The sequence below is a fragment of the Ananas comosus genome, unplaced genomic scaffold (assembly GCF_001540865.1).
Source record: "Ananas comosus cultivar F153 unplaced genomic scaffold, ASM154086v1, whole genome shotgun sequence".
NCBI classification, from domain to species: Eukaryota; Viridiplantae; Streptophyta; class Magnoliopsida; order Poales; family Bromeliaceae; genus Ananas; species Ananas comosus.
Window position 1 is genome coordinate 10,746 of NW_017890576.1, and position 25,888 is coordinate 36,633.

The 25,888-nt window shown below is 42.4% G+C and overlaps 2 protein-coding genes across 2 annotated transcripts; one reads left to right on the top strand and one right to left on the bottom strand.

Moving 5' to 3' along the window:
• LOC109703896 (uncharacterized protein YnbB-like) lies at positions 1-24,606 on the bottom strand. Its single transcript, XM_020224630.1, is given in 12 exon segments — positions 1-307; positions 385-477; positions 1,113-1,232; positions 1,378-1,464; positions 1,565-1,786; positions 1,855-1,932; positions 2,044-2,193; positions 2,272-2,385; positions 2,510-2,649; positions 2,652-2,772; positions 24,126-24,239; positions 24,377-24,606. Coding segments are annotated over 12 exon segments (1,440 nt in total). The 5' UTR covers positions 24,518-24,606; the 3' UTR covers positions 1-247.
• LOC109703897 lies at positions 2,785-4,105 on the top strand. The gene has a single exon (XM_020224631.1). The coding sequence runs from the start codon at positions 3,233-3,235 to the stop codon at positions 4,082-4,084; it is 852 nt and encodes a 283-aa protein (XP_020080220.1). The 5' UTR covers positions 2,785-3,232; the 3' UTR covers positions 4,085-4,105.
• Positions 24,607-25,888: the final 1,282 nt, after the last annotated feature.

Here is a 25,888-nt window from a genome sequence, read left to right on the forward strand (position 1 = left end):
ACAATAAAAGTTATTTCTACTTTTACCTGCCGAAAACAGAACAGGAGAATGCAGCTGACTCCGTGAAGTTTCACAGCTATCGTTGATCTGCTGATGCTAATTGGTGAGGCAAAGATAACCAAGGGCTTTTCCATCGCTGATCTGCTGATGCTAATACATGCAGGCAAAGATAACCAAGGACTTTTCTGATCAAAAGCAGCACAAAAAAGACCTCATCTTTCACAACTGGAAGGAGATAACTAAACTGCTAGATGACTTTGAGAACTTCACCCAAAACAAGTGCCCACTGCGTCCAATGGGTTCCTCCCTGTGCCGGCGTTTCAAAGATAGTTAGCATGTAGAAATCAGAAAAAAGGAGAAATTAGATGGACATGAGTATTGAACCTGACAGAACACGGCATACGGCTCTCTTAATGGACCATCACATGACAGCTCACTCGTGCTACCATCTATGAAAGTTCCATCAGCAAATATTACCTGATCCAGAGCACACGGAACATCTTCATGAGTTGCTTGATTCTAGCTCTAACAGTTAAGGTCTTCACATTTCTAAGTCCAAAATGGCAACAAGTTCATCTAGGAAAGTTGCTTTCATTAAAAGTGTCAATCAGAAACCAATGGGTAAGCAGAAGTGATTGAACAATAGAACTCGATATCGGAAATAAGGCAATCATATAAAACCACACAAGAAACCCTGAGTTTAATAGTAATATAACAAGAAACAACCTATTATGTAACCTGACATCCAAACTCATCCACCATTACGTTTGAGTGATTCTTGCGAAAATGATCAACTAAAATAGATAGAATTATCATATAAACAATCTAGTAAAATATAACCTTGGACCCTGCGTAGGAAAAATCCTAGTACACCTGTCTTACCTCAAAGCATGAGACTGACGTTAAAGCAGGTAATAGCAACAACATATAAACTGTTGATCTCACTATCTCAGATAGGAAGTGTACAATAAAACCTATGTAACATTGAAGCTACTTGTATGATTCCTTTCAGTTCTATCAGATCTACTCCAGCAGCTCAGGGACTTGATAAGCAGAAAAAATTGATAAGCAGAAATCATATCTGGAACTTAGTAATACAAATAAAACTATACCTCTGATGCATAACCAGGAGTATGGCCAGCAGTTGGTTTGACAAAAGATGCGATTGGGCTGCTTCTTTGCACAGCTTCACAGAAAGCTATGAGACGCTCTCTATTTCCAAGCTCTACTGCCTGAAACAAGTATTACTAGAAGGGACATTTATTGTAGGTTCACCAGTGGATAAATTAAGATAATCTCATGTGGCAAAAGGTTAAGTAAATTCATGTTGGCGCATGAATTTATCTACAACTACTTGGGATGAAGGGTTAAGCTGACCTGCACAGTATCATGGCGAGGATCTAGCGGAAGTGGTTGAACTTTATATCCTTTGGATTTCATGACTTGTGCGATGAGCATACCCCCCTGAAATTGCAAAAATAAATATTTGGTTACAATTCGTCCAAGAAAGAAAGAAAAGAAAGCAGGAAAGAAAGAAAGGCTGTTTTTCTTTGATAGCTTAAACCTTCATCGCTTCTCCAACCATTTGGGGTGAAAGGAATAAGCCCTGAAAAAGTGCTCGCATAACATGACCAGGGGTTGATCCACAGTCTATCCCTAAACCAGGTGCAGATAGACGAGCCGCTGCTGCCTCAACCCATTCTCTCTTCCCAGCAACATAACCGCCACAAGTTGCAATCGTTCCACCCGGATTTTTTATGAAACTCCCAGCAATCAAATCAGCTCCCTACCAAGTATAAACAAAATCAAGAGGTGCTTCCATTGAGAAAAGGATATTTCTGTCCTGTCACATACCACAATTGGAGGCTCCGATGTTTCCACAAATTCGCCATAACAATTATCCACCATGACCATGCAATTCATATTCTGCATCTGTGAAATTTACAAGGCAAATACTAATCAATGACGCTAACAGTTTAAATGTGAAAGGTGAAGGGCTCAATAGTCAGAATAAAGCAATATAACAGATTTGAAAGAATTTGCCTTAATTATGTTTACAGCTTTCTGAATTTCCATTATGCTCAAGCTTCTGCGCCACGAATAGCCGCATGACCTTTGTAAGAGGGCACATCTCGTTTGTGGTCGTACAGCATTGGCCAGTGTATCCCAGTCAAGACCACCATCTGCCGCAAGCTGAAAAATACGCTTATTAAGAACACATCATAAAAGCAGCATAATATTATTGAGCCATGTTTAGAGGCTTGTGTCTACCGGTACTTCTCTGTATGTCACTCCAAAGTCTTTCAGAGACCCGGTGTTAGAAGAATGCCTAATTCCAATTACTTCTTCCAAAGTGTCATAAGGAGCTCCAGCAACTGCTAAAAGCTGGTAAGTATAGTCAGCCTCCAATATGTTGCAGGACAAACTGAGCAGAAAATAAAATAGTACGAGGAATTGACTCCATTCAGTTATTACTACTGAAACAAAGTCAGGTCGGAGAATTGCTCACCTCATTCCCAGGTCTCAAAAGGGCAAATAAAGCGCATGTGATGGCGTGAGTACCAGAAAAGAACTGCCGCACAGCAGGAAAAAAAAAACAGTCGGCGTCATTCATCAATATAAGCTCATTGTCGTCAACGAAAAGTTGAGCAGAGAGAGAACCTGTGAGCGAACAATCGCTGATTCTGCACCAACAATTTCAGCAAAAGCACAATCCAGGGCGTCACGCCCTCCACCATCATCATGGCCATATCCTGTACAGCCACCAAAGTGCTGATAGGAGTAATTTTGTCAACGAACATGGCGTCATTTTCGAAAGCAAGAGAATGATACACTCTGATTTAGTGAACAGGCCACTGCGCAATCAAATGTGCTCCTCACTACTCTGCAGCCGCTAGAGTGAATCACAACCGTCCATTCGCTTCCACCACTTAACAGCCTCTAACAACTTCTCACCTACCTTAACTGCCAAGTTACTAGTTCTACTTAGTTACGCAATGGCCAAATGGCCTAGATATAAATAGCAAGGCTCCTCTGTAATTGGGATGGTTTTTGGAATTGAATAAAATGCTCTTCTTCATCTTGATCTTCTCTCTCTCTCTACTCCTCTCTAGCACTTCTTTTCACCATTGTTGAGGGTACCGGAGCCACATTGGGAGCTCCCTATTCTCACTAGTGGAATCGTCGGTATCATTTGGTATCAGAGCGCCAATCCTCGGCATGGTGGGTAGACATGGAAACGAGGGCTCAAGAGCAAAAGAAGTTGGAGGAAATGCTCCGGCAATTGGTCAAGGAATCGGCAACGCGACAAGATCAAGCCATCCAAGAATTAAGGGAGCGGCAACACATGGACATGGAGGAGGTACGTCAAATGTTTGTAAATTTGCATGCATCAATTTCTTCTGGTAGGGGTCACCACTCCCCTGCAAACCAGAGATCAGAAGGTAACAACGCCCCTAGGTCTCAAATTTTCCCACGATTCACTAAGATTGAGTTCCCTCGATTCGATGGGGAAGATTTAAAAGGCTGGTTGTATCGCTGTGAGCAGTTCTTCGAAATTGATGGAACTGCTGAAGATGCCAAAGTCAAATTAGCGACAATTCATTTAGAAGGAAGGGCTCTGCAATGGCATCAAATTTTTATGAAATCGCGGCTAACGCGTGCAATTCCTAGTTGGGAGGAGTACATATCAACTTTAAGTACTAGGTTCAGATCAGATTTGTTTGATGATCCCATGGCTGAGCTTAAGGGGTTGAGACAGATAGGATCTGTATTAGAATATCAGGATAAATTCGACTCACTTCTTAATAGAGTGGAATTATCGGAAGAATATGCAGTGAGTTGTTTCATCAGTGGGTTAAAAGATGAAATTCAAATCCCAATAAGAATGTTCCAGCCCCGCACATTGCAGCGAGCATTGAGCTTGGCTAAGTTGCAAGAAGTGGCAATAGAAGGGCACAGTAAGAATCACAAAGGGGGAGCGAGGGTAACTACTGGAAATCCACCCCTATTACCTACCACTTGTCACGGGTCTAATGACTTTTTGTCGAAAAGCCCGCGCGGCGCTCGTCTGTCACCTGCATAAACGAGCCAGCCAAACCGTCCCGAGGTACAACTTCGCAAATTGGCAACGATCGAGAATTGAGAGCAAGCACGTAAAGGAATCCTGCAAATTGGCACAAACAGCGAGTATTTTATTGATAACGAAAAGTTGGACTACAAGCGAAAGGCACACGACTCGACTTGGTCGGGCATGGCCGGTGAGGGCAAAATGATCACCAAGACACTAGGCATTTAGCGAAGTGGGCTCACTTAATACGTCTCACACAACCTTCCCGTCCTTGCTCAGCGTAAGTCCGAGACGTTCAGCTTCACCCGTCGCAATGAAGTTGTGAGTAGCACCTGTATCCACCATCGCCTTAGTTATCTTGCCGTTGAGCTTGATGTCCACATACATCAGCTCACTGTGCTTTCTCTCCTTTGGTGAGGGGGATTGCGCCTTCGGTAGTGGGGTCTTCTCTTTCTCCCCCACTTGACCCTTGAGTGCATTGAGCAACCGGAGTGCCCCCATCTGGATGCTTCCTGTCTCCGCTGCCTCTTCCTCTTCGTCGGATTCGGGGTCCTTCGTCTGCACCGCATTAAGGGACTTCCTTTGAGGGCACGATCTGACAAAGTATGGACCCCCGCAAAGGAAGCAACCCTCTTCAGGGCTCTTCAAATTCTTCGCACTCTTTGACCCTGCCCCTTTTCGCTCCGTGGGTGCCAGTCCCTTACCCTTTGCCTTGTGGTTGTGGGTCTTGGGGTTGCTGCGCACGGGTTTCTTCTTGGGGTGTTCTTGCGCGGAGTAGTCGGTCAGCCGTTCAGCTGCCCCCTGGGCTGCGGCTAAGTCCTTAATATTCTGGCGACACAGTTCTGCCTGCGCCCAAGGCTTCAGTCCTTCAACGAAGTGAAAGAGTTTGTCTTTCTCGGACATATCTCGGATATCGAGCATCAACGCGGAGAACTGCTTGACATAGTCTCGAATTGACCCCGTCTGCTGGAGCCTTCGCAAATTCCGCCACGCGATAAACTCGAACACCAGCAAAATCTCCTAGGAATATTGCTAGTGCTGAATTTGATGAACGAAGAGCTAAGGGCCTGTGCTTTTGGTGTGCGGAGCGATATACTCCTGGCCATCAGTGTACAAAAAAGCAATTATATCGAATAGAATTACTAGAGGAAGAGTCCTCAAATGCTGCAGTAGTCATGGAGGAAACATATACTTCAAATGACGCTTGTTCTGAGGGTTCTGAACCTACACCTCAAATATCGTTGCATGCGCTTACAGGTCAGGTGATGTTACCCAACTACAGGACGATGAGGTTATCTGGAACGGTAAAGAATAAGAAGGTGCACATTCTCATTGATTCGGGAAGTACCACAATTTTCTTGATACTACCATCGCCACTAAACTAGGGTGCTTTCTAGAAGAAGTGCCGGCGGTGAAGGTAACTGTGGCTGATGGCAACAAACTACTAAGTTCTTCAATATGCAGGTCCTTTAAATGGAAAATGCAAGGTTTGGAGTTTAATGCTGATTTACTGCTATTGTCATTAAGGGGTTGCAACATGGTGCTGGGAATCCAATGGTTAATCCAGGTGGGTCCTATTCTTTGGGACTTTAAACAACTGCGAATGTAATTTCAAGTCAAGGATCGGAAGGTTCTCAGGGGGTCCCAAGGAGCAGATTTGAAGATGATAGAGGGGAAGGAGCTTAAAAAAATAGTTCAAGGAAGCACCACTGTCGCTGCAGCACACTTGTGTTCTATTCACACAGTAGCGTCCAAGATTGTAGGGCCAGAATTAATAAAAGAAGAAGAAACGAAGAAGCAGCAAGTAAGCTATTCTCTCAACAATTACAACTCCTTTTGGAAGAATATGTCGATCTATTCGCTGATCCACAAGGTCTTCCCCCAGCTAGAAAATTCGATCACAAAATTCCGTTGAAAAAGGGAGTTGAACCAATCAATGTTAGACCCTATAGATATCCGACCTACCAAAAGTCTGAAATCGAAAAACTCGTACAAGAGATGCTGACTCAGGGCGTTATCAGACCTAGTAACAATCCGTACTCTTCCCCGGTTGTATTAGTTCAGAAAAAAGATGGCTCCTGGAGATTCTGCGTCGACTATAGAGCTCTAAATGACAACACCGTCAAAGATAGATTCCCTATACCCCTGGTAGAGGAGTTGCTCGATGAACTGAATGGAGCTATTTTTTTCTCAAAGTTGGACCTGAGGTCTGGTTATCACCAGATCAGGATGCATGAAGCCGACATTCTCAAGACTGCATTTCGCACGCATGAAGGCCATTATGAATTTTTAGTAATGCCCTTCGGCCTTACTAATGCCCCTTCAACTTTTCAAGGATTAATGAATCACATTTTTAAACCCTATTTGAGGAAGTACGTCTTAGTTTTTTTTGACGACATCTTAATCTACAGCAAGGGGGAAGAAGACCACTTATTGCATTTGAGAACTACTTTTGACATGCTAAGGCAACACTCATTGCTTATCAAGAAAAAAAAATATGTTTTCGCCGCAGCTCAATTGGAGTATTTGGGCCACATCATCAGCCAAGAGGGAGTTGCTAGGATAAGCAAAAGGTGGAAGCAATATTAAAATGGCCACAGCCTGTTTCGGTGAAGGAATTGAGGGGTTTTTTAGGCTTAGCAGGGTACTACAGAAGGTTTGTTAAAAACTTCGGGAAAATTAGTAAGCCTTTACATGAGATGTTAGAAAAAGGTGGGGTTTTAAATGGACTGAAGCAAGCCTTCAAGCATTACAACAACTTAAAGTCGCGGTTGCTACTGCCCCAGTGCTGGCTTTGCCGGATTTCTCTGCAGAATTTACTGTAGAAACCGATGCATCTGGGGTGGGCGTCGGAGCAGTCTTGTTGCAGAAAGGAAGGCCCATTGCATTTATGAGCAAGCCATTGTCACCAAGGAATCAACAGCTTTCTACATATGACAGAGAGATGTTAGCAATAGTTATTGCAATCCAAAAATGGCGACCTTACTTGATTGGAAGGCATTTTAAGGTCAAAACAGATCATCAAAGTTTAAAATATCTGTTGGAGCAAAGACTTTCTACTCCTAGTCAGCAAAAATGGATATCCAAATTAATGGGATGTGATTACAAATTAGTTTACAAGAATGGCCGGGAAAATGTGGTTGCCGATGCTTTATCTAGAGCACCTTCCCTACAAGCAATCTCCGTAATCCATACTGACCTTCTAGAGCAAATCAAGCTTAGTTGGAACCAGGATGACAGAATTAAGAAAATCCTAGCAGACAAGCAACGAGAGGGGAATTCTTGGTCACATTACACATGGACACAAGGTCTACTTAAGCGAAAGGGAAAACTGGTAGTTGGTAATGCTTCAAATCTGAGATTAAGGCTGATGAAGGACTTCCATAGCAGCAGCTCAAGGGGACATTGAGGATCAGAGGTCACTACTAAAAGGCTAAAGAGCTATTTATATTGGAAAGGACTCCGGAAAGATGTGGATCAACTTGTTAAAGAGTGCACAATCTGTCAGCAAAAAAAATATGAGACTGTAGCTCCAACCGGCCTTTTACAACCCTTGCCTATACCAGATAACATTTGGACTAAAATTTCTATGGATTTCATAGAAGGGTTGCCTCCCTCTCAAGGGAAAGAGGTAATTATGTGTAACATGCGGAAACTTCGGTAGAAAATATTGGACTTTAGTCAAATTGACTAAAGCGTGCGAATGAAATGGTTGGACGAGTTCTATTTAACATTCCAACAAGGTTGGAAGGGTTAAAAGTGAGTTTAGAAGGAGTTGGAAAGGTTTAGCGTTGTTCGGCGCGAAATAAAATAGAAACGGAGTCAAAAACCAAGTCTGGGTAAAGTGTACCGATACAACCATCGAGTTGTAACCGGTACAGCAAAGTGTACCGGTACAGTATTGATAGTGTACCGGTACAAATGCTACGAAACCGAGAAGCAGCTCTCGGGTTTTGTCTCTGCGCAGTCGTGTTACCGATGACACGAGGAAATGTACCAGTACACTTTGGGCTTGTAACATATCAGATTTTGATATAAAAGTAAAAATAAAAATAAAAATAGTGTGAGATACTATTTTTATTGGATTTGGAGAAGTAAAATATAAGTCGGGAACGACTCGTGCTGAAATCGAAACGAAAACAGAAGATTTAGAATTTTCTGTGAGAAACGGAACTGATATTTTTGCAGAAAATGCAGTGTCAAAAAATTATGAAAACTGAAAAATATGTCGGAATTATTTTTATGAGGCTAGATTTAAAGTTTCATATCATTCTGACACCCGAAAGGTGAAAAATAAAATCCGACTGCTATCTGCTAGAGATTACAGTTCGGTGGAGCTTTCGGTGACCAAATATGGTCGAAACGGAAAGATTAAAATTTCTTTGTACTTATTAAGTAAAACCGAGTCTGACTATCAAATTTGAGCACAAACGCACATTCAGAAGGGCTCCGGCAAAAAACGTCAGTTTGTATCTACTAAACTGATGTGAATAGTGTAATGTTGAGAGGGCTTTGTGTAAAATCAACACTAGCCTTCTTCTCCTCCCTCAATCATGCAGCCACCTCTCTCCCTCTCTCGTCTCTCTCTCTCTCTCTCAACCGTGGGCAAGGAAAGGAAAAGAGAAAGAAGAAAAGAGAAGGAAAAGAGAAGGAAAGGAAGGAGAAGAAGACAGAGAGGAGGAAACCCATCTTCATCCTGTTCTCCTTGTGCATGAGAGCAAGCTTGGTCGAGGTAAGCTTTGAGCTCTTTAATGGTTTCTTGCAAGAATAGTTCTAGGGTTTAGATTTTACCCTTGAGATTTAGAGATTTGATCTCCTTACAAGCTTTAGAACCTCGTAATATCTGAAGAACACATGAAAACCATGTTTTCTTCGTAGTGCTCTAATGGTGAAACTCTAGGGTTTGCTCTAAACACCCTAAGAATGGTTCGAATGCTTCTAGATGAGCTTCTAGATGTTGAACAAACCCTCTTTTGCTTATTCTAGAGATCAAAACCAAGGATTGGGATTATGACACTGTTAGGGCACCCATATTGGGGCTTTTGTCGTAGTTGGGTTTAAATGTAAATTAACCCTATACAAACCTAATTGCTAGGTATACGAACACGTTGGTGAAGTCGGTTCAGCGATTCGTCGAGCCGGTGCGAAGATATTGAAGAAACGGATGTTTCGGCTTCATTTCCGCCTGGAGGGCCGAGGCGACGTCCTAAAATCATGAAAACGGAATCGTGGGCTCGTGGCAACTAACCGAAGACCTTTAATTTCCAGATCGTGGATTGGAGGCCGTTCGGATGGTCGCGCGAGAGTTCGGGCCGAACAGGGTCACGGGTGCCGCGGGAGGCCGATTGCAAGTGACTACAAGCAATCGGAACGCGTTTTGAGGTAGGTTGTGTTTACCGAAGCAACTAGGCCGCCTGTATGTCTAAGATGAGTGTTTATCATTGATGCATATTATGGTAGCTAGTGGTAGAATGTATAAATGCATGAAATGAATGCTATGTTAGGCTACCAAATAATGCATATCAATACCAATACATTAAAAGGCGAACCGAAAACTGCTTCTACAGGCCCTCCGCATTCTCGGTGTGGGTCCCTCTCTTTTTTTATTTTTATTACGCTGGTCATCTCTCTCTCTCTCTCTCTCTCTCTCTCTCTCTCTCTCTCTCTCTTTCCCTCTCCTCTTCGCCTTTTCGGTCGTGGGTCCCTCCTGCTCGCGTTTCTCTCTCGCTCGCTCGCGTGCTTGGATCCCTCCTAGGTTCCCCTAGGTTTCGTATAGGCTTCGCCGCCCTACCGCCGCTTCGCGATCTCACAGATGTGGATGTCCATGCCTTCAATCCCACAAAATCGGCCGCAAATATAGCAATAGAGCTCAAGCGATCACTCTCTCTCTCTCTCTCAGCCTCTCTCTCTCTCTCTAAAAGTGTTATAGGAGATCGAAGATGATAGAGAGCTCCGCGAATGCGAAGACCTCTTCGCAGATCGCGCCGCTTTTGGTTTTGAAGCGGCACCCATAGGGGGATTCTTCGCCGAGACCTTCCGAGATTTCTCCATCGCACTCCCCAAGTCCCTCATCCCTCCTCACTGTAATCTCCTTTTTTTTCCCTAATTTTTTTTCCAATTTTTTCTGAATTTTTTGGTTGAGAAATCCATCCGCAGTGAATTACATGCAACGAAAACGCATAATATATGTGTTTTCTTATGTGGTTTTTGTGATTTGATGTTGTGGGTTTTGCCATGTTGTTGAGAAATTGATGAGAAACTTAAAAAAAGCTAGATTTTTTTTAACGTTTTTTGTTATTTTACACTGTTATTGCAATATTTGCTATTTGGATCAAGCAACACCCAAATTCTCTTGAGATTTTGATCCAAAAATTGGGGGTTTTTCACTTTTTTGTGATCTCTGTGAATGGCCCAGTTCTCCGATCTTTTTCATCGGAAATTGATGGATTCACCCCCGACCAACATCCACAAATGGCTCAGGTAATGCTTAAAGACGCAGTTTTTTGTTACATTTTTGTGTTGTTTGTAGCTAATTTGAGCAGCGAATTTGATGTGGGTTGGGGTTTTTAGGGGAGCACAGCAAATCGAGCTCCGCCGCCGCGATGCCGATAATGGTTTCGATCACGACGACGTGATCTTTGGCACTTCGCTTTACTGTATATATTGTTGGAGATGGAGAAAACGCAATGGTTAGATACTTGGCAATTTGATTCCTGTGTTTGAAGTGTGAATTTAGGAGGGGGGGAACTAATTACTGTTGTATTGGTTCTTTTTAAGTGATACGTCGCGCTCAAATCGATAGTTTGAAGCCTCTATCCAATTTAGATTTGCCATTAGTGGATCTAGCAACAATTCAAGCAGCTACCAACAGCTTTGCGAAGGATAACAAGCTAGGAGGAGGATTTGGTCCTGTTTATAGAGTAATGTCTCTTGTCCACCACGTGTTTGTCGAAATGCCTAGGCGAAAGTAAAGTTTGATTCAGTGTTCTTTTCTTTAGGTGTTTTGTTGCTAAGGGAGGGAGAGTTCCTTTTTAGGGTGTTTTGAGTGGTGGGGTGGAGATCGCGGTGCAGCGGCTCTCGACGAAGTCGAGGCAGGGCACCGTCGAGTTCAGGAACGAGGTGGAGTTGATCGCGAAGCTCCAGCACAGGAACCTGGTGAGGCTTCTTGGTTGCTGCGTTGAGAGAGATGAGAAGCTCCTCATCTATGAGTACCTTCCTAATAGAAGCCTCGACGCCTTCTTATTCGGCGAGTCCGGTAAGTTCCTTCATCTCTCTCTCTCTCTCTCATCGATCTTATAGTAAATGGCCTAGGAACAATCTTAACGCCTACTATACTGTGCATGGTGGAGATCAGATGAACCATAAAAATAATATTTACGAGAGCGGTAACAAAAAGGGCAATTAATATCTTTTGTGGGGAACTGAACTGACGATCTCACCGAGTCGAGAGGTGTTAAGACCAGCTCTGATACCATATTATAGAATTGATTGATCTAATTGAAAATGGTTCTCTCTCTCTCTTTGTGATCAATATGATAGTATGTAGCCTAGGAACAATCTATGATTTTTAACATCTATTATTATGTGCATGGTGGAGATCAGACAACGCATAGAAATAGTACTGACAAGTGACAATAGAGGTAACAAAAAGGGCAAGTAATATCTTTTGTGGTGGTTTGAACTCACGATCTCACAGAATTGAGAGAGATTAAGACCAACTCTGATTGCGATACCATAAAATAGTCTTCAGAGTACTTGCTAATCGTAAAATGGCCAATCTTCACTTATGCAAACTTGATTTAGTCCTTTCGATTGATTTATTTTAATAATTTGTTTTGAGTTTTGTAATAGATTCAAGCAAGCACAATCAACTGGATTGGAAGAGAAGGCACCATATCATCATGGGGATCGCTCGCGGCCTTCTCTACCTCCATGAGGATTCTGTGCCGAAAGTGAAGCTTACTCTATTTTTTCTATATTTATTGGTCATTTCAGATGCATGACATGAATTCTGCTTTCTGCACTTTTTTAACTAATGCAGTTTTCTTTATTATGTTTGTGATGCTGGGGAGTTCTTTAAGTTCCTCGCCTATTTAATGTTGCTCTTGCTGCTCTTTCGTGCGAGGTTATAATGATATGGACAACTCTACTGAATATGTTCGTAATGGCATGGCATAACGAACGGTCCTGGGGCAATCGCTGTAGCCTACGAATATTATTGTAGAGATCTGCACAATAGTTATCATACACTTTTGCTTTAAGGGATCCACAAATTTGAACCTTGCTGTGGGCTATCTTGATTATCTCCTATTTTTCTTTTTCTTTCCTTTATTTTTGTTTTGGACTTTAGTGTTTTTTTTTCCCTGCCCCCTGATATTTGTGATGTATTGTTCGATTTGATTCTTTGTTACATTGCTTGCTTTTGAGTATCTTGGTTATTCATTACTGCCATTTTACTTTCCTTTGTTTTGGTTTTGGGCTTCAGTCTTTTTTCGCCAGCCGTGAAGCGCGGGTTCTTAACTAGTGGTCATAATGTGAGAATGCTAAGTAATGCATAATGACATAGTGTAAATAATGCTAAGTGGAAAGAATAAAGTAAATGACATATGTTAGTCATGTTGCATGTATAGAAATGCTAATGTAAGAATGCTAAGTGAATGCATATTGATACGAAATAAGAATGCTAAAGAAAATGTATGATAAGCATGTTGTAGAGGTACTAATGTAAAAATGCTGAGTAAAGGACACGTACATGTGGACATATATGTGTATATATATATAGATCGAGTAGCATTGAACCTAGTGTTAAGGACATAGGTTGAGTAAGAGTAGTATTGAACCTAGTGTTAATAAACATAGGTTGAACAAGTGTGGCATAGAACCTAGTTAATAAACATAGGTTGAACAAGTGTGGCATCAAACCTAGTGTAATAAACATAGGCCGTACAACAGTGGCATTAAACCTAATGTTGGAGAACATAGATTGAGATTAAACCTAGAGTTAAGTCAACCTAGGTTGTGAGATAAAGATAGCGAACCTAGAGTTAAAGTAACCTAGGTTATGTGATAAAAGTGTTAAACCTAGAGTCAAGTGGACCTAGGATGGAAAGAACATTGGGCCTAGATAGGTCGATACTATAGGGTTAAGACCAACCCTTGAGTTATGTGAAATGGATTCCGGAATCCCTGAGCTTATGGAACACCCAAAGTGGTGTTGGGCGTGTGCGACGATTTCGCCGTCCGGGGCTAACCATTGACATGGCGTGTGCGACGATTTCGCCGCCGGATGGTTATGCCGGTTTGTGGATTATTACCATCGTTTGACTTGAGCCATTGTCGTGGCGTATGTGCGACGATTTCGCCGCCGGGTGGCTCAGTCATAGAGTGCGGCAGGTTGTGGTAGGCTGAGGTGCATGCGAGAGTTCCTTCACCTTGAGCCGACAGAGCGCGGATTATCCATAGTGGATTGACTCAAGACCGAGTCGAGTGGCATAGATGACTACGGTAAAGATAACCTTAGGAAAGAATCGCCAATGTGCTTAGTGTGACAAGCTAATAAAGTAAAGAACAGCTACAAGTAAGAATAGCTAAGAATAAAAAATAGAGAACAAAGAATGACTAAGAATAAGAGTAGAATTAAATTAATCTACTTAGTTGGTTGCATAGATTTCATATTGCATATTGTGAGGCATGACATGTAGTTCAATATCGAGTAAATGTATAAATATCTGTTTTATGTTATTGGACTAACCTGTTGCAGTGCTTTCTTGGACCTATTGGTCGAGCTCCTCCCTTGGGTGGCCGTACCAATTGGGAACTATGGAGTTGGTTCTCACCCTACGTTGTTTTGGGGTGTTACAGGTTCGCATGTGAACGGCGCGGCGACGCGAGGCAAGGGCGTAGCTCCGTAGATAGCGGCCCTACCCCCGAGACTGAGATAGCGGTACCCCGAGGTGGTCTAGCTTAGGGGTTTGAAGACAAAGAAACAAACTTGTAATAATAATTGTGTTAACTAGATTATATTTTGGAAGTTGATTGTAAAAAAAAATTGTGATGTAAAATACACCTAAGATGAATGTTGTAATAACTTAGTTGTTTTATGTTTTTGATACTTCCTTATGCAATCTTTGGTTGAATTTGATTCCTGGTTGGAACATCGTGAATTGTATCGATTGCGACGCCTTGGACGTATAGGGGAGACTATCCGCGATACAGGGAAACCCTGTCCGTTCGGCGGTCTGTTGGCGTGCCCAAACTCGACCAAATAGGCGGGGCACGGGGCGTGACAGATAAAATGGTATCAGAGCATAAAGTAGAGAATGGGATGGCTTAAGTGAACCTAGAAGACCCTAGGATAGTGAAACCATAGAGGTTAAGGCTCGTGAGAGACGAGAATTTGTGACTTGTGGAGAAAGGTTAATGGATTGGGTTGTGTCGAATCCTCTAAAACGGATATTAGAGGTAGATTCAATGTGTGGTTTATTCTCAACCGAGGTGTTCATGTTGGATGCATACAACATGAAACCGATTGATAAGAATAGACGCCCTTGTGTGACTTTCGCCCGATTGACTCTTGAGTCGTTGTTGGTTGTCTCATGTTCGACCCAAGATGGTCGAGAACTAATCGAGTTGTCGTGTTTCAGGAAACGATGGCACCGCGTAGGCGATCTTCATCCAGATTGACGCGGTAGGGGACAAGTGGTGTCCCTGAGCAAACCGACGCGAGCGGAGACTCGGAGCTTCGTGACCAATTGGCCACACTCGTGGGAGTGATGAAGCAACAAGCGGACTTGGTGCAACGGCAGCAGGAGGCTGCCATGCGCCAGGAGGAGCGAATGAAAAGACTCCAAGAAGCGGTGGACCGGCTGGTGACAGCACCAGCGGCGGAGATGTTTCCGTCGGGGTCGGGTGATCCGATTCCTATCAATTCAGAGGTGGAGGCGGAAAGAGAGCGAGCTTTGGCGGCCCTCATGGCCTTCAAGAAATTTGATCCGCCTACCTTCGATGGAGAGGATACAGATCCGTGGATCGTGGAGATGTGGATTGATTCCATGGAAACACTCTTCGAGAAGCTGTACACGGTAGAGCGAGACAAGGTAAACCTAGCCGTGCACTACTTGAAACAGTCGGCGAAGGTGTTGTGGAAAGGCGTTAAGCGAGATCGATCGCCTAGTCTCCCTCCTATGGCTTGGGAAGAGTTTCGGGGAATGCTATTCTCTGCTTATTTCCCTGACAGCGAGAAAAGGAAGCTTCAGGAAAGGTTCCGGAAGCTGCGGCAAGGAGACCGCTCGGTCAGGCAATACGAGCGGGAATTCTCCCGTATCGTGCATTGTATCCCGAACGTGGTACGGGGTGATAAGGATAAGGCCGACTACTTTGCGCGTGGACTGCGGCCAGACCTTTATAAGGCCGTGCTCATACTTAAGTTACAGACTTTTGCTAAAGTCCTGGATCGGGCCCTGTGGATAGAACAAGGCAACGCCATTATACAGGAGGAGCGCGAGTCATATTACATGGAAAAAGGGAAAGGACGACCAACGAGCGGATCCGCTGGTCAGTCAAGTTCCCAACGGACTTCGACGAGTTCGCGCTCGCGATCCCGAGCTCCGGGGACATACCACATTCGGTCCTCGGCGAGATGTGTTATTTGTGTGGGCCTTCATTTCCCACAACAGTGTGAGCAGCGAGAGGGCAAGTGCTTCAAGTGTGGGCTGCCGGGCCATACGCGGGACGAATGTCCGCAAGGTGACGGCCTGGCCTTGATGCTGGCAACAGCCTATTGCCCTCTGGGACAGTCTGCAGGTGTGCCACCTGCGGCATAGTCGGGAGAGCGGCGAGCGCCAAGTGGCCATGGATACACGACCCGAGTTGTGGAACCTGCTGCTGCTGATGACGCCAGGGCAGATATGAGTTAATTAAACAAACATATTTTTGCATAATCTCAAGTTGATGTATTGCATGCATTTATCATGTGGTCAGTTGCTACTATTATGCATTAGTATAGTAGGGACCAAGTGGACGGGTAAGAGGAGAAACCCGGGCATGCGCGCATTGTGGTAATGTGGCGCCTGCTGGAGCAGGTAGAGAGCCGAGCGGCACTAGCAAATGGCTAGTAATGATTCTTGGACAAGACGTGGGACTCGTGATAGAGATGAGATGGTGAAGTGACTCTCAAGGCAATGGATAGTAGATTGCGAGAGTTGAGCTAGGATACATGAGGATACCCGAGTACTCCGAGAATTTCGGATGTCGTTCCGATAGATCGAACAGTGAAAGTGAATCACTGTTGAGACAGCGGTTGGTTGACGCCAAGATTGGCCTGTGGGCCTAGTAGTACCTCGAGTTGAGGTGAATGAGTCGTGCACGTGTGGCTAGTTGCATAGGCAAGATTGCCTAATGCTTGACATAGTTGGAACGCTATAGAGGCGTGTAGAGCGCTCGAGTATATGTACTCGTGGTGTGCAGTACTGATTCAGCCGGGAGTGTGTTGGCAGTAGCACTTCAACCTTGCTAAGTGTGAAGCGGGCCAGAGATCACTCATGGGGCTGATGGCTCGCACTAGGTGCTTAGGAGCCGATAGTGGTACGTGACTCGATAGAGTATGTCGTGTAGGACGACGACGGCGGGTAGTGCTTGGGGACGACCCGTGCCTGGACCATGAGTGGACTATGGAGCCTGGGCCCTTTGGGCACGCGCAGTCAACTGTGAGTGACAGCGGCCTGGTACCTACAAGTAGGGCGAGAGTTTTGGTCAAGGCGATAGTCCGAGTTTAGACCCGGGGATGTGGAATGCCACGTGATGGATCATGAGATCGAGGATGCGCCGAGTGTGTAGTGACCCAACCCATGGACATGACGTGGTTTGGGGTCTTGATTACTCCTGGTTGGAGTGTGCGAATTCCCAAGTGAGAATTCGACCGAAAACGTTGATTGGGTCTGCGCCCGTGAGCGAGAGACGTTGCATGTATCGAGACAAGTTAGGCAGTAAGCCTACGTAGGGTTTGGCGGCCTATGGACCACCTGTGGAAACCGAGGAAAGCGGCTTGGCCAGTAACTCTGTTGAGGAGCTGAATTGCGGTATGGATTAAATTTCGCAGAATAAATTCTTTTAAAGGGTGGAGAATGTAATATACCGTAAATTCGGAAAAAAAAATATTGAACTTTAGTCAAATTGACTAAAGCGTGCGAATGAAATGGTTGGACGAGTTCTATTTAACATTCCAACAAGGTTGGAAGGGTTAAAACTGAGTTTAGAAGGAGTTGGAAAGGTTTTAGCGTTGTTCGGCGCGAAATAGAATCGAAACGGAGTCACAAACCAAGTTTGGGCAAAGTGTACCGGTACAACCATCGAGTTGTAACCGGTACAGCAAAGTGTACCGGTATAGTATTGAAAGTGTACCGGTACAAATGCTACGAAACCGAGAAGCAGCTCTCGGGTTTTGTCTCTGCGCAGACCGGTGACACGAGGAAGTGTACCGGTACACTTTGGGCTTGTAACATATAAGATTTTGATATAAAAGTAAAAAAATAAATAAAAATAATGTGAGATACTATTTTTATTGGATTTGGAGAAGTAAAATATAAGTCGGAACGACTCGTGCTGAAATCAAAACGAAAATAGAAGATTTAGAATTTTCTGTGAGAAACGGAGCTGATATTTTAGCAGAAAATGCAATGTCAGAAAATTATGAAAACTGAAAAATATGTCGGAATTATTTTTATGAGGCTAGATTTAAAGCTTCATATCATTCTGACACCCGAAAGGTGAAAAATAAAATCCGACTACTATCTGCTAGAGATTACAGTTCGGTGGAGCTTTCGGTGACCAAATATGGTCGAAACTGAAAGATTGAAATTTTTTTGTACTTATTAAGTAAAACCAAGTCTAACTGTCAAATTTGAGCACAAACGGACATTCAGAAGGGCTCCGGCAAAAAACGGCAGTTTGTATCTGCTAAACTGATGTGAATAGTGTAATGTTGAGGGGGTTTGTGTAAATCAGCACTAGCCTTCTTCTCCTCCCTCAACCGTGCAGCCACCTCTCTCCCTCTCTCGTGTCTCTCTCTCTCTCTCAACCGTGGGCAAGGGAAGGAAAAGAGAAAGAAAAAAAGAGAAGGAAAAGAGAAAGAAAGAAAGGAGAAAAAGACAAAGAGAAGGAAACCCATCTTCATCCTCTTCTCCTTGTGCATGAGAGCAAGCTTGGTTGAGGTAAGCTTTGAGCTCTTTAATGGTTTCTTGCAGGTATAGTTCTAGGGTTTAGATTTTACCCTTGAGATTTAGAGATTTGATCTCCTTGCAAGCTTTAGAACCTCGTAGTAGCCGAAGAACACATGAAAACCATGTTTTCTTCGTAGTGCTCTAATGGTGAAACTCTAGGGTTTGCTCTAAACACTCTAAGAATGGTTCGAATGCTTCTAGATGAGCTTCTAGATGTTGAACAAGCCATCTTTTGCTTGTTCTAGAGATCAAAACCAAGGATTGGGATTATGACACTATTGGGGCACCCAAATTTGGGCTTTTGTCGTAGTGGGGTTTAAATGTAAATTAACCCTATACAAACCTAATTGCTAGGTATACGAACACGTTGGTGAAGTCGGTTCAGCGATTCGTCGAGCCGGTCCGAAGATATTGAAGAAACGGACGTTTCGTCTTCGTTTCCGCCTGGAGGGCCGAGGCGACGTCCTAAAATTATGAAAACGGAATCGTGGGCTCGTGGCAACTAACCAAAAACCTTTAATTTCCGGATCGTGGATTGGAGGCCGTTCGGGTGGTCGCGCGAGAGTTCGGGCCGAACTGGGTCACAGGTGCCGCGGGAGGCCAATTGCAAGTGACTACAAGCAATCGAAACACGTTTTGAGGTAGGTTGTGTTTACCGAAGCGACTAGGTCGCCTGTATATCTAAGATGAGTGTTTATCATTGATGCATATTATGGTAGCTAATGGTAGAATGTATAAATGCATGAAATGAATGCTATGTTAGGCTACTAAATAATGCATATGGTCATAATGTGAGAATGCTAAGTAATGCATAATGACAGTGTAAATAATGCTAAGTGGAAAGCATAAAGTAAATGACATATGTTAGTCATGTTGCATGTATAGAAATGCTAATGTAAGAATGCTAAGTAAATGCATATTGATACGAAATAAGAATACTAAAGAAAATGTATGATAAGCATGTTGTAGAGATGCTAATGTAAAAATGCTGAGTAAAGGATACGTACATGTGGACATATATATATATATATATATATATATATAGATCGAGTGGTATTGAACCTATTGTCAAGGACATAGGTTGAGTAAGAGTAGTATTGAACCTAGTGTTAATAAATATGGGTTGAACAAGTGTGGCATCGAACCTAGTGTTAATAAACATAGGTTGAACAAGTGTGGCATCGAACCTAGTGTTAATAAATATAGGTTGAACAAGTGTGGCATCGAACGTAGTGTTAATAAACATAGGTTGAACAAGTGTGACATCGAACCTAGTGTAATAAACATAGGTCGTACAACAGTGGCATTAAACCTAATGTTGGAGAACATAGGTTGAGATTAAAGCTAGAGTTAAGTCAACCTAGGTTGTAAGATAAAGATAGCGAACCTAGAGTTAAAGTAACCTAGGTTATGTGATAAAAGTGTTAAACCTAGAGTCAAGTGGACCTAGGATGGAAAGAACATTGGGCCTAGATAGGTCGATACTATAGGGTTAAGACCAACCCTTGAGTTATGTGAAATGGATTCCGGAATCCCTGAGCTTATGGAACACCCAAAGTGGTGTTGGGCGTGTGTGACAATTTCGCCGTCCGGGGCTAACCATTGACATGGCGTGTGCGACGATTTCGCCGCCGGATGGTTATGCCGGTTTGTGGATTATTACCACCGCTTGACTTGAGCCATTGTCGTGGCGTATGTGCGACGATTTCGCCGCCGGGTGGCTCAGTCATAGAGTGCGGCAGGTTGTGGTAGGCTGAGGTGCATGCGAGAGTTCCTTCACCTCGAGCCGACAGAGCGCGGATTATCCGCAGTGGATTGACTCAAGACCGAATCGAGTGGCATAGATGGCTAAGGTAAAGGTAATCTTAGGAAAGAATCGCCAATGTGCTTAGTGTGACAAGCTAAAAAAGTAAAGAACGGCTACAAGTAAGAATAGCTAAGAATGAAGAATAGAGAACAAAGAATGGCTAAGAATAAGAGTAGAATTAAATTAATCTACTTAGTTGGTTGCATAGATTTTATATTGTATATTGTGAGGCATGACATGTAGTTCAATATCGAGTAAATGTATAAATATCTGTTTTATATTATTGAACTAACCTGTTGCAGTGCTTCCTTGGACCTATTGGTCGAGCTTTTCCCTTGGGTGGTCGTACCCACTGGAAATCATGGAGTTGGTTCTCACCCCACGTCGTTTTGGGGTGATACAGGTTCGCACGTGAGCGGCGCGGCGGCGCGAGGCAAGGGCGTAGCTCCGTAGATAGCGGCCCTACCCCTAAGACTGAGATAGCGGTACCTCGAGGTGGTCTAACTTAGGGGTTTGAAGACAAAAAAACAAACTTGTAATAATAATTGTGTTAACTAGATTGTATTTTGGAAGTTGATTGTAAAAGAAAACTGTGATGTAAAATACACCTAAGATGAATGTTGTAATAACTTAGTTGTTTTATATTTTTTATACTTCTTTATGCAATCTTTGGTTGAATTCGGTTCCTGGTTGGAACATCGTGAATTGTATCGATTGCGACGCCTTGGACGTACAAGGGAGACTCTGTCCGCGGTACAGAGAAACCCTGTCCGTTCGGCGGTCTGTTGGCGTGCCCGAACCAGATCAAATAGGCGGGGTACGTGGCGTGACATTATGGTTGTGGTTGATCAGCTTAGCAAGTATGCTCATTTTGTGGCACTATCGCATCCATATACGGCTTCAACAGTAGCTCAATTATTCCTAGACAACATCTACAAGTTACATGGGCTACCTAAAAGCATTGTTAGCGATCGAGGTGCCATCTTCCTCAGTCACTTTTGGCAAGAGTTATTTCTGAAATTGCACGTTCAAATAAACCTCTCTACCGCCTATCATCCGCAATCCGATGGGCAAACCGAAGTTGTCAATAGGTGCTTGGAAACTTACCTTCGGTGTATAACTGGGGATCAACCAAGGAATTAGGTTAAATGGCTATCATTAGCGGAGTGGTGGTACAATACCTCTTACCATTCTTCTACGAAGGCTACTCCATATGAAATTGTGTATGGCGAATCACCACCTCTGCACATTCCATACTTGGCGGATGATTCTTCTATGGATTCGGTGGATCGAACATTAAATGCTAGAGAAGCCGCCCTACGGTTGATAAAGGAGAATCTGGCTAAAGCTCAAAATAGAATGAAACAGATTGCAAACAAAGGTCGAACGGAACGAGAGTTTCAAATTGGAGACTGGGTGTATGTCAAGCTACAGCTATATAAGCAAGTATCAGTTCGCAAACACGTGTCTCAGAAGTTATCGCCACGATACTTTGGTCCTTTCGAGATAATTGCAAGAGTCAGTCCAGTGTCATACAAGCTCCAGCTACCTGAAAATGCTAAGATCCATCACACTTTTCATGTTTCACAATTAAAGAAGAGAATTAGCTTAGCTCCAACAACGTCAACAATACCTACTTTTGTTAACTCAGAAGGTCAGCTGCTGATCGAACCTGTGGCTGTGTTAGATAGACGTCTAGTGAAGCATCGCAGGAAGGCGACGACACAGCTTTTGATCCATTGGTTTAATCAACCAGTGGAACATGCCACTTGGGAGTATCTCCCTAATCTTCAACGCCAGTATCCACATTTCAATCCTTGGGGACAAGGATCTTCTGATGGGAGGGGCACTGATACACTCTGATTTAGTGAACAGGCCACTGCGCAATCAAATGGGCTCCTCACTACTCTGCAGCCGCTAGAGTGGATCACAACCGTCCATTCGCTTCCACCACTTAACAGCCTCTAACAACTTCTCACCTACCTTAACTGCCAAGTTACTAGTTCTACTTAGTTACGCAATGGCCAAATGGCCCAGATATAAATAGCAAGGCTCCTCTGTAATTGGGATGGTTTTTGGAATTGAATAAAATGCTCTTCTTCATCTTGATCTTCTCTCTCTCTCTACTCCTCTCTAGCACTTCTTTTCACCATTGTTGAGGGTACCAGAGCCACGTTGGGAGCTCCCTATTCTCACTAGTGGAATCGTCGGTATCATTTGGTATCAGAGCGCCAATCCTCGGCATGGTGGGTAGACATGGAAACGAGGGCTCAAGAGCAAAAGAAGTTGGAGGAAATGCTCCGGCAATTGGTCAAGGAATCGGCAACGCGACAAGATCAAGCCATCCAAGAATTAAGGGAGCGGCAACACATGGACATGGAGGAGGTACGTCAAATGTTTGTAAATTTGCATGCATCAATTTCTTCTGGTAGGGGTCACCACTCCCCTGCAAACCAGAGATCAGAAGGTAACAACGCCCCTAGGTCTCAAATTTTCCCACGATTCACTAAGATTGAGTTCCCTCGATTCGATGGGGAAGATTTAAAAGGCTGGTTGTATCGCTGTGAGCAGTTCTTCGAAATTGATGGAACTGCTGAAGATGCCAAAGTCAAATTAGCGACAATTCATTTAGAAGGAAGGGCTCTGCAATGGCATCAAATTTTTATGAAATCGCGGCTAACGCGTGCAATTCCTAGTTGGGAGGAGTACATATCAACTTTAAGTACTAGGTTCAGATCAGATTTGTTTGATGATCCCATGGCTGAGCTTAAGGGGTTGAGACAGATAGGATCTGTATTAGAATATCAGGATAAATTCGACTCACTTCTTAATAGAGTGGAATTATCGGAAGAATATGCAGTGAGTTGTTTCATCAGTGGGTTAAAAGATGAAATTCAAATCCCAATAAGAATGTTCCAGCCCCGCACATTGCAGCGAGCATTGAGCTTGGCTAAGTTGCAAGAAGTGGCAATAGAAGGGCACAGTAAGAATCACAAAGGGGGAGCGAGGGTAACTACTGGAAATCCACCCCTATTACCTACCACTTGTCACGGGTCTAATGACTTTTTGTCGAAAAGCCCGCGCGGCGCTCGTCTGTCACCTGCATAAACGAGCCAGCCAAACCGTCCCGAGGTACAACTTCGCAAATTGGCAACGATCGAGAATTGAGAGCAAGCACGTAAAGGAATCCTGCAAATTGGCACAAACAGCGAGTATTTTATTGATAACGAAAAGTTGGACTACAAGCGAAAGGCACACGACTCGACTTGGTCGGGCATGGCCGGTGAGGGCAAAATGATCACCAAGACACTAGGCATTTAGCGAAGTGGGCTCACTTAATACGTCTCACACAACCTTCCCGTCCTTGCTCAGCGTAAGTCCGAGACGTTCAGCTTCACCCGTCGCAATGAAGTTGTGAGTAGCACCTGTATCCACCATCGCCTTAGTTATCTTGCCGTTGAGCTTGATGTCCACATACATCAGCTCACTGTGCTTTCTCTCCTTTGGTGAGGGGGATTGCGCCTTCNGTTTTTGGAATTGAATAAAATGCTCTTCTTCATCTTGATCTTCTCTCTCTCTCTACTCCTCTCTAGCACTTCTTTTCACCATTGTTGAGGGTACCAGAGCCACGTTGGGAGCTCCCTATTCTCACTGGTGGAATCGTCGGTATCAGAGAATGGTGCTAGCATGTTCAGCATATGTTAGCAGTAATACAGATGAGGAAGTCAAAAATAAGAAGATGAAGTGCCGATAAACGTTCGGGCGAGGCGATAGTCAGTCCAAATCCAAAAGGCCAAAACCACCGAGAGGAAGCAACTTGAGAGCGAAGTTTAGGGTCAAAAAAACTTTTACCCAGAAACGGTTGAGACTCGTGCAAATGCGACTCATCGGCTATCTAATACAAGACGGGAAGATATGCAAAAGAAGAAAGATGAGGGTTTTTTCTTCTTTTCTTTTTTTTGGTTCCCTCTAAAAAAAAGAAAAAGAAAAAAGGAAAAGAAGAGGATAAAGGAGTGGTTTTAGGGTTACTGACATGCGGTCCAACCCGGGCGTTCTTGAAAGCCTTAAGAACCCGGGCGGAGTTATGAGCCACCATGTTATCCACCGCCCTGAATTCCGAATACAGCGTTTCCAACGCCTCCGCCACCTAAAGCGAGCAAAGCAAGCAGACAAGCATGAAGTGGGCGGCCAAAAATGAAAATGAAAATGAAAATGAAAGGAAAATCAAGAAAAGGGAAAATCAATTGCCAATAAGAGGAGGAGGAGGAGGAGGAGGAATGAGACCTCGGGGACAAACGGGGCCGCGCAGGATAAATGCCCTCTGGGCCTGGGCGGTCCGCTCCGGCGCTGTTGCGCGTGATGGGCCGAGGATGGCCCCCGACGGAGCGGCGCTGGCCACGTAGAGGTGGAAATGGATAACGCCATGGCTGCGGCTTCGCCGGTGGAAAACTGGCCGTGCGTGCCCCGTCGTTTCCCCTTCTCTGCGCTTAGTTCTGCCCGATTCGACCATGATCTGGCAAGCTCATTTTCGAGTCTGTCTTGGTTTTAGGGGTGTTTGGCCTACCAATTCAGAGTGATTCCGAGCCAAAAACTCAGTATAGCGTTTGAGAATGACATTCTAAAAATCTGATTCGATTTTAATTTTAATTTTGAACTCAAACTTCTAATTTTTATTTTTATTTTAAATTTAAAGTATAAATATAAATTTTGAAATTTTAAATTTTAAATTTCAAATTTCAAAATTTTAAATTTTAAATTTTAAATTTTAAATTTAAATTTAAATTTTAAAATTTTAAAGTTTAGAATTTTAATTTTGAATTAAAAATTTTAAATTTTAAAAGTCAATTTTCAAATTTCAAATTTCAAATTTCAAATTTTAAATTCAAAATTCAAATGTTAAAATTTAAAATTTACTTTTCAAATTTAAAATTTAAAATTTAAAATTCAAATTTTAAAATTTAAATTATAAAATTAAAATTTTAAATTCAAATTCAAATTTAAAATTTAAAAATTTAAAATTTCAAATTTTAAAATTCAAAATTTCAAAATTTAAAATTAAAAATTAAAAATTAAAATTTCAAAATTTTAAATTTATATTTTAAATTTTAAATTTTGAGTTTTGATTTTGAATTTTAATTTAAATTTTAAAATTAAAATTTTAAATTCAATTTTCAAATTTCAAATTTTAATTTTAAATTTCAAATTTCAAAATTTTAAATTTTAAATTTTAGATTTTAATTTTAATTTTAAATTTCAAAATTCAAATTTTAATTTAAGTTTTAAATTTTAAATTTGAAATTTTAATTTTAATTTTAATTTAAAATTTTTAATTTAAAATTTTAAAATTAAACTTTAAAATTTTAAATTTTAAATTTAAAATTTAAAATTTGAAAATTTAAATTTAGATTTAAAATTCAAATTTTAAATTTAAAATTTTGAAATTTCAAATCTATTTTTGTACAAGTTTGAAATTTAAAAATTATACTTTTAATTCAAATTTAAATTTTTAATTAAAATTTAAATTTTAAATTATTTTAAAAATAAAATTTAGTAAAAATATTAATATATGCAAAATCAAAAATTTTTTGCCAAATAGTTTTAGAAAATCACTTCAGAAAAATCACTTTTTTTTAAATTCAACCAAACGCTCTACATCTTTTCACCAAAATCAATTCTCCAAACTAAAATCACTTCTACATAAATCACTTCTCCAGAAGCTAGGCCAAATAGTGCAATCGCTGCAGGTGCACATTTTTTATTTTTCTTTTATTTATAAAATATAGGCTAAATTACAGA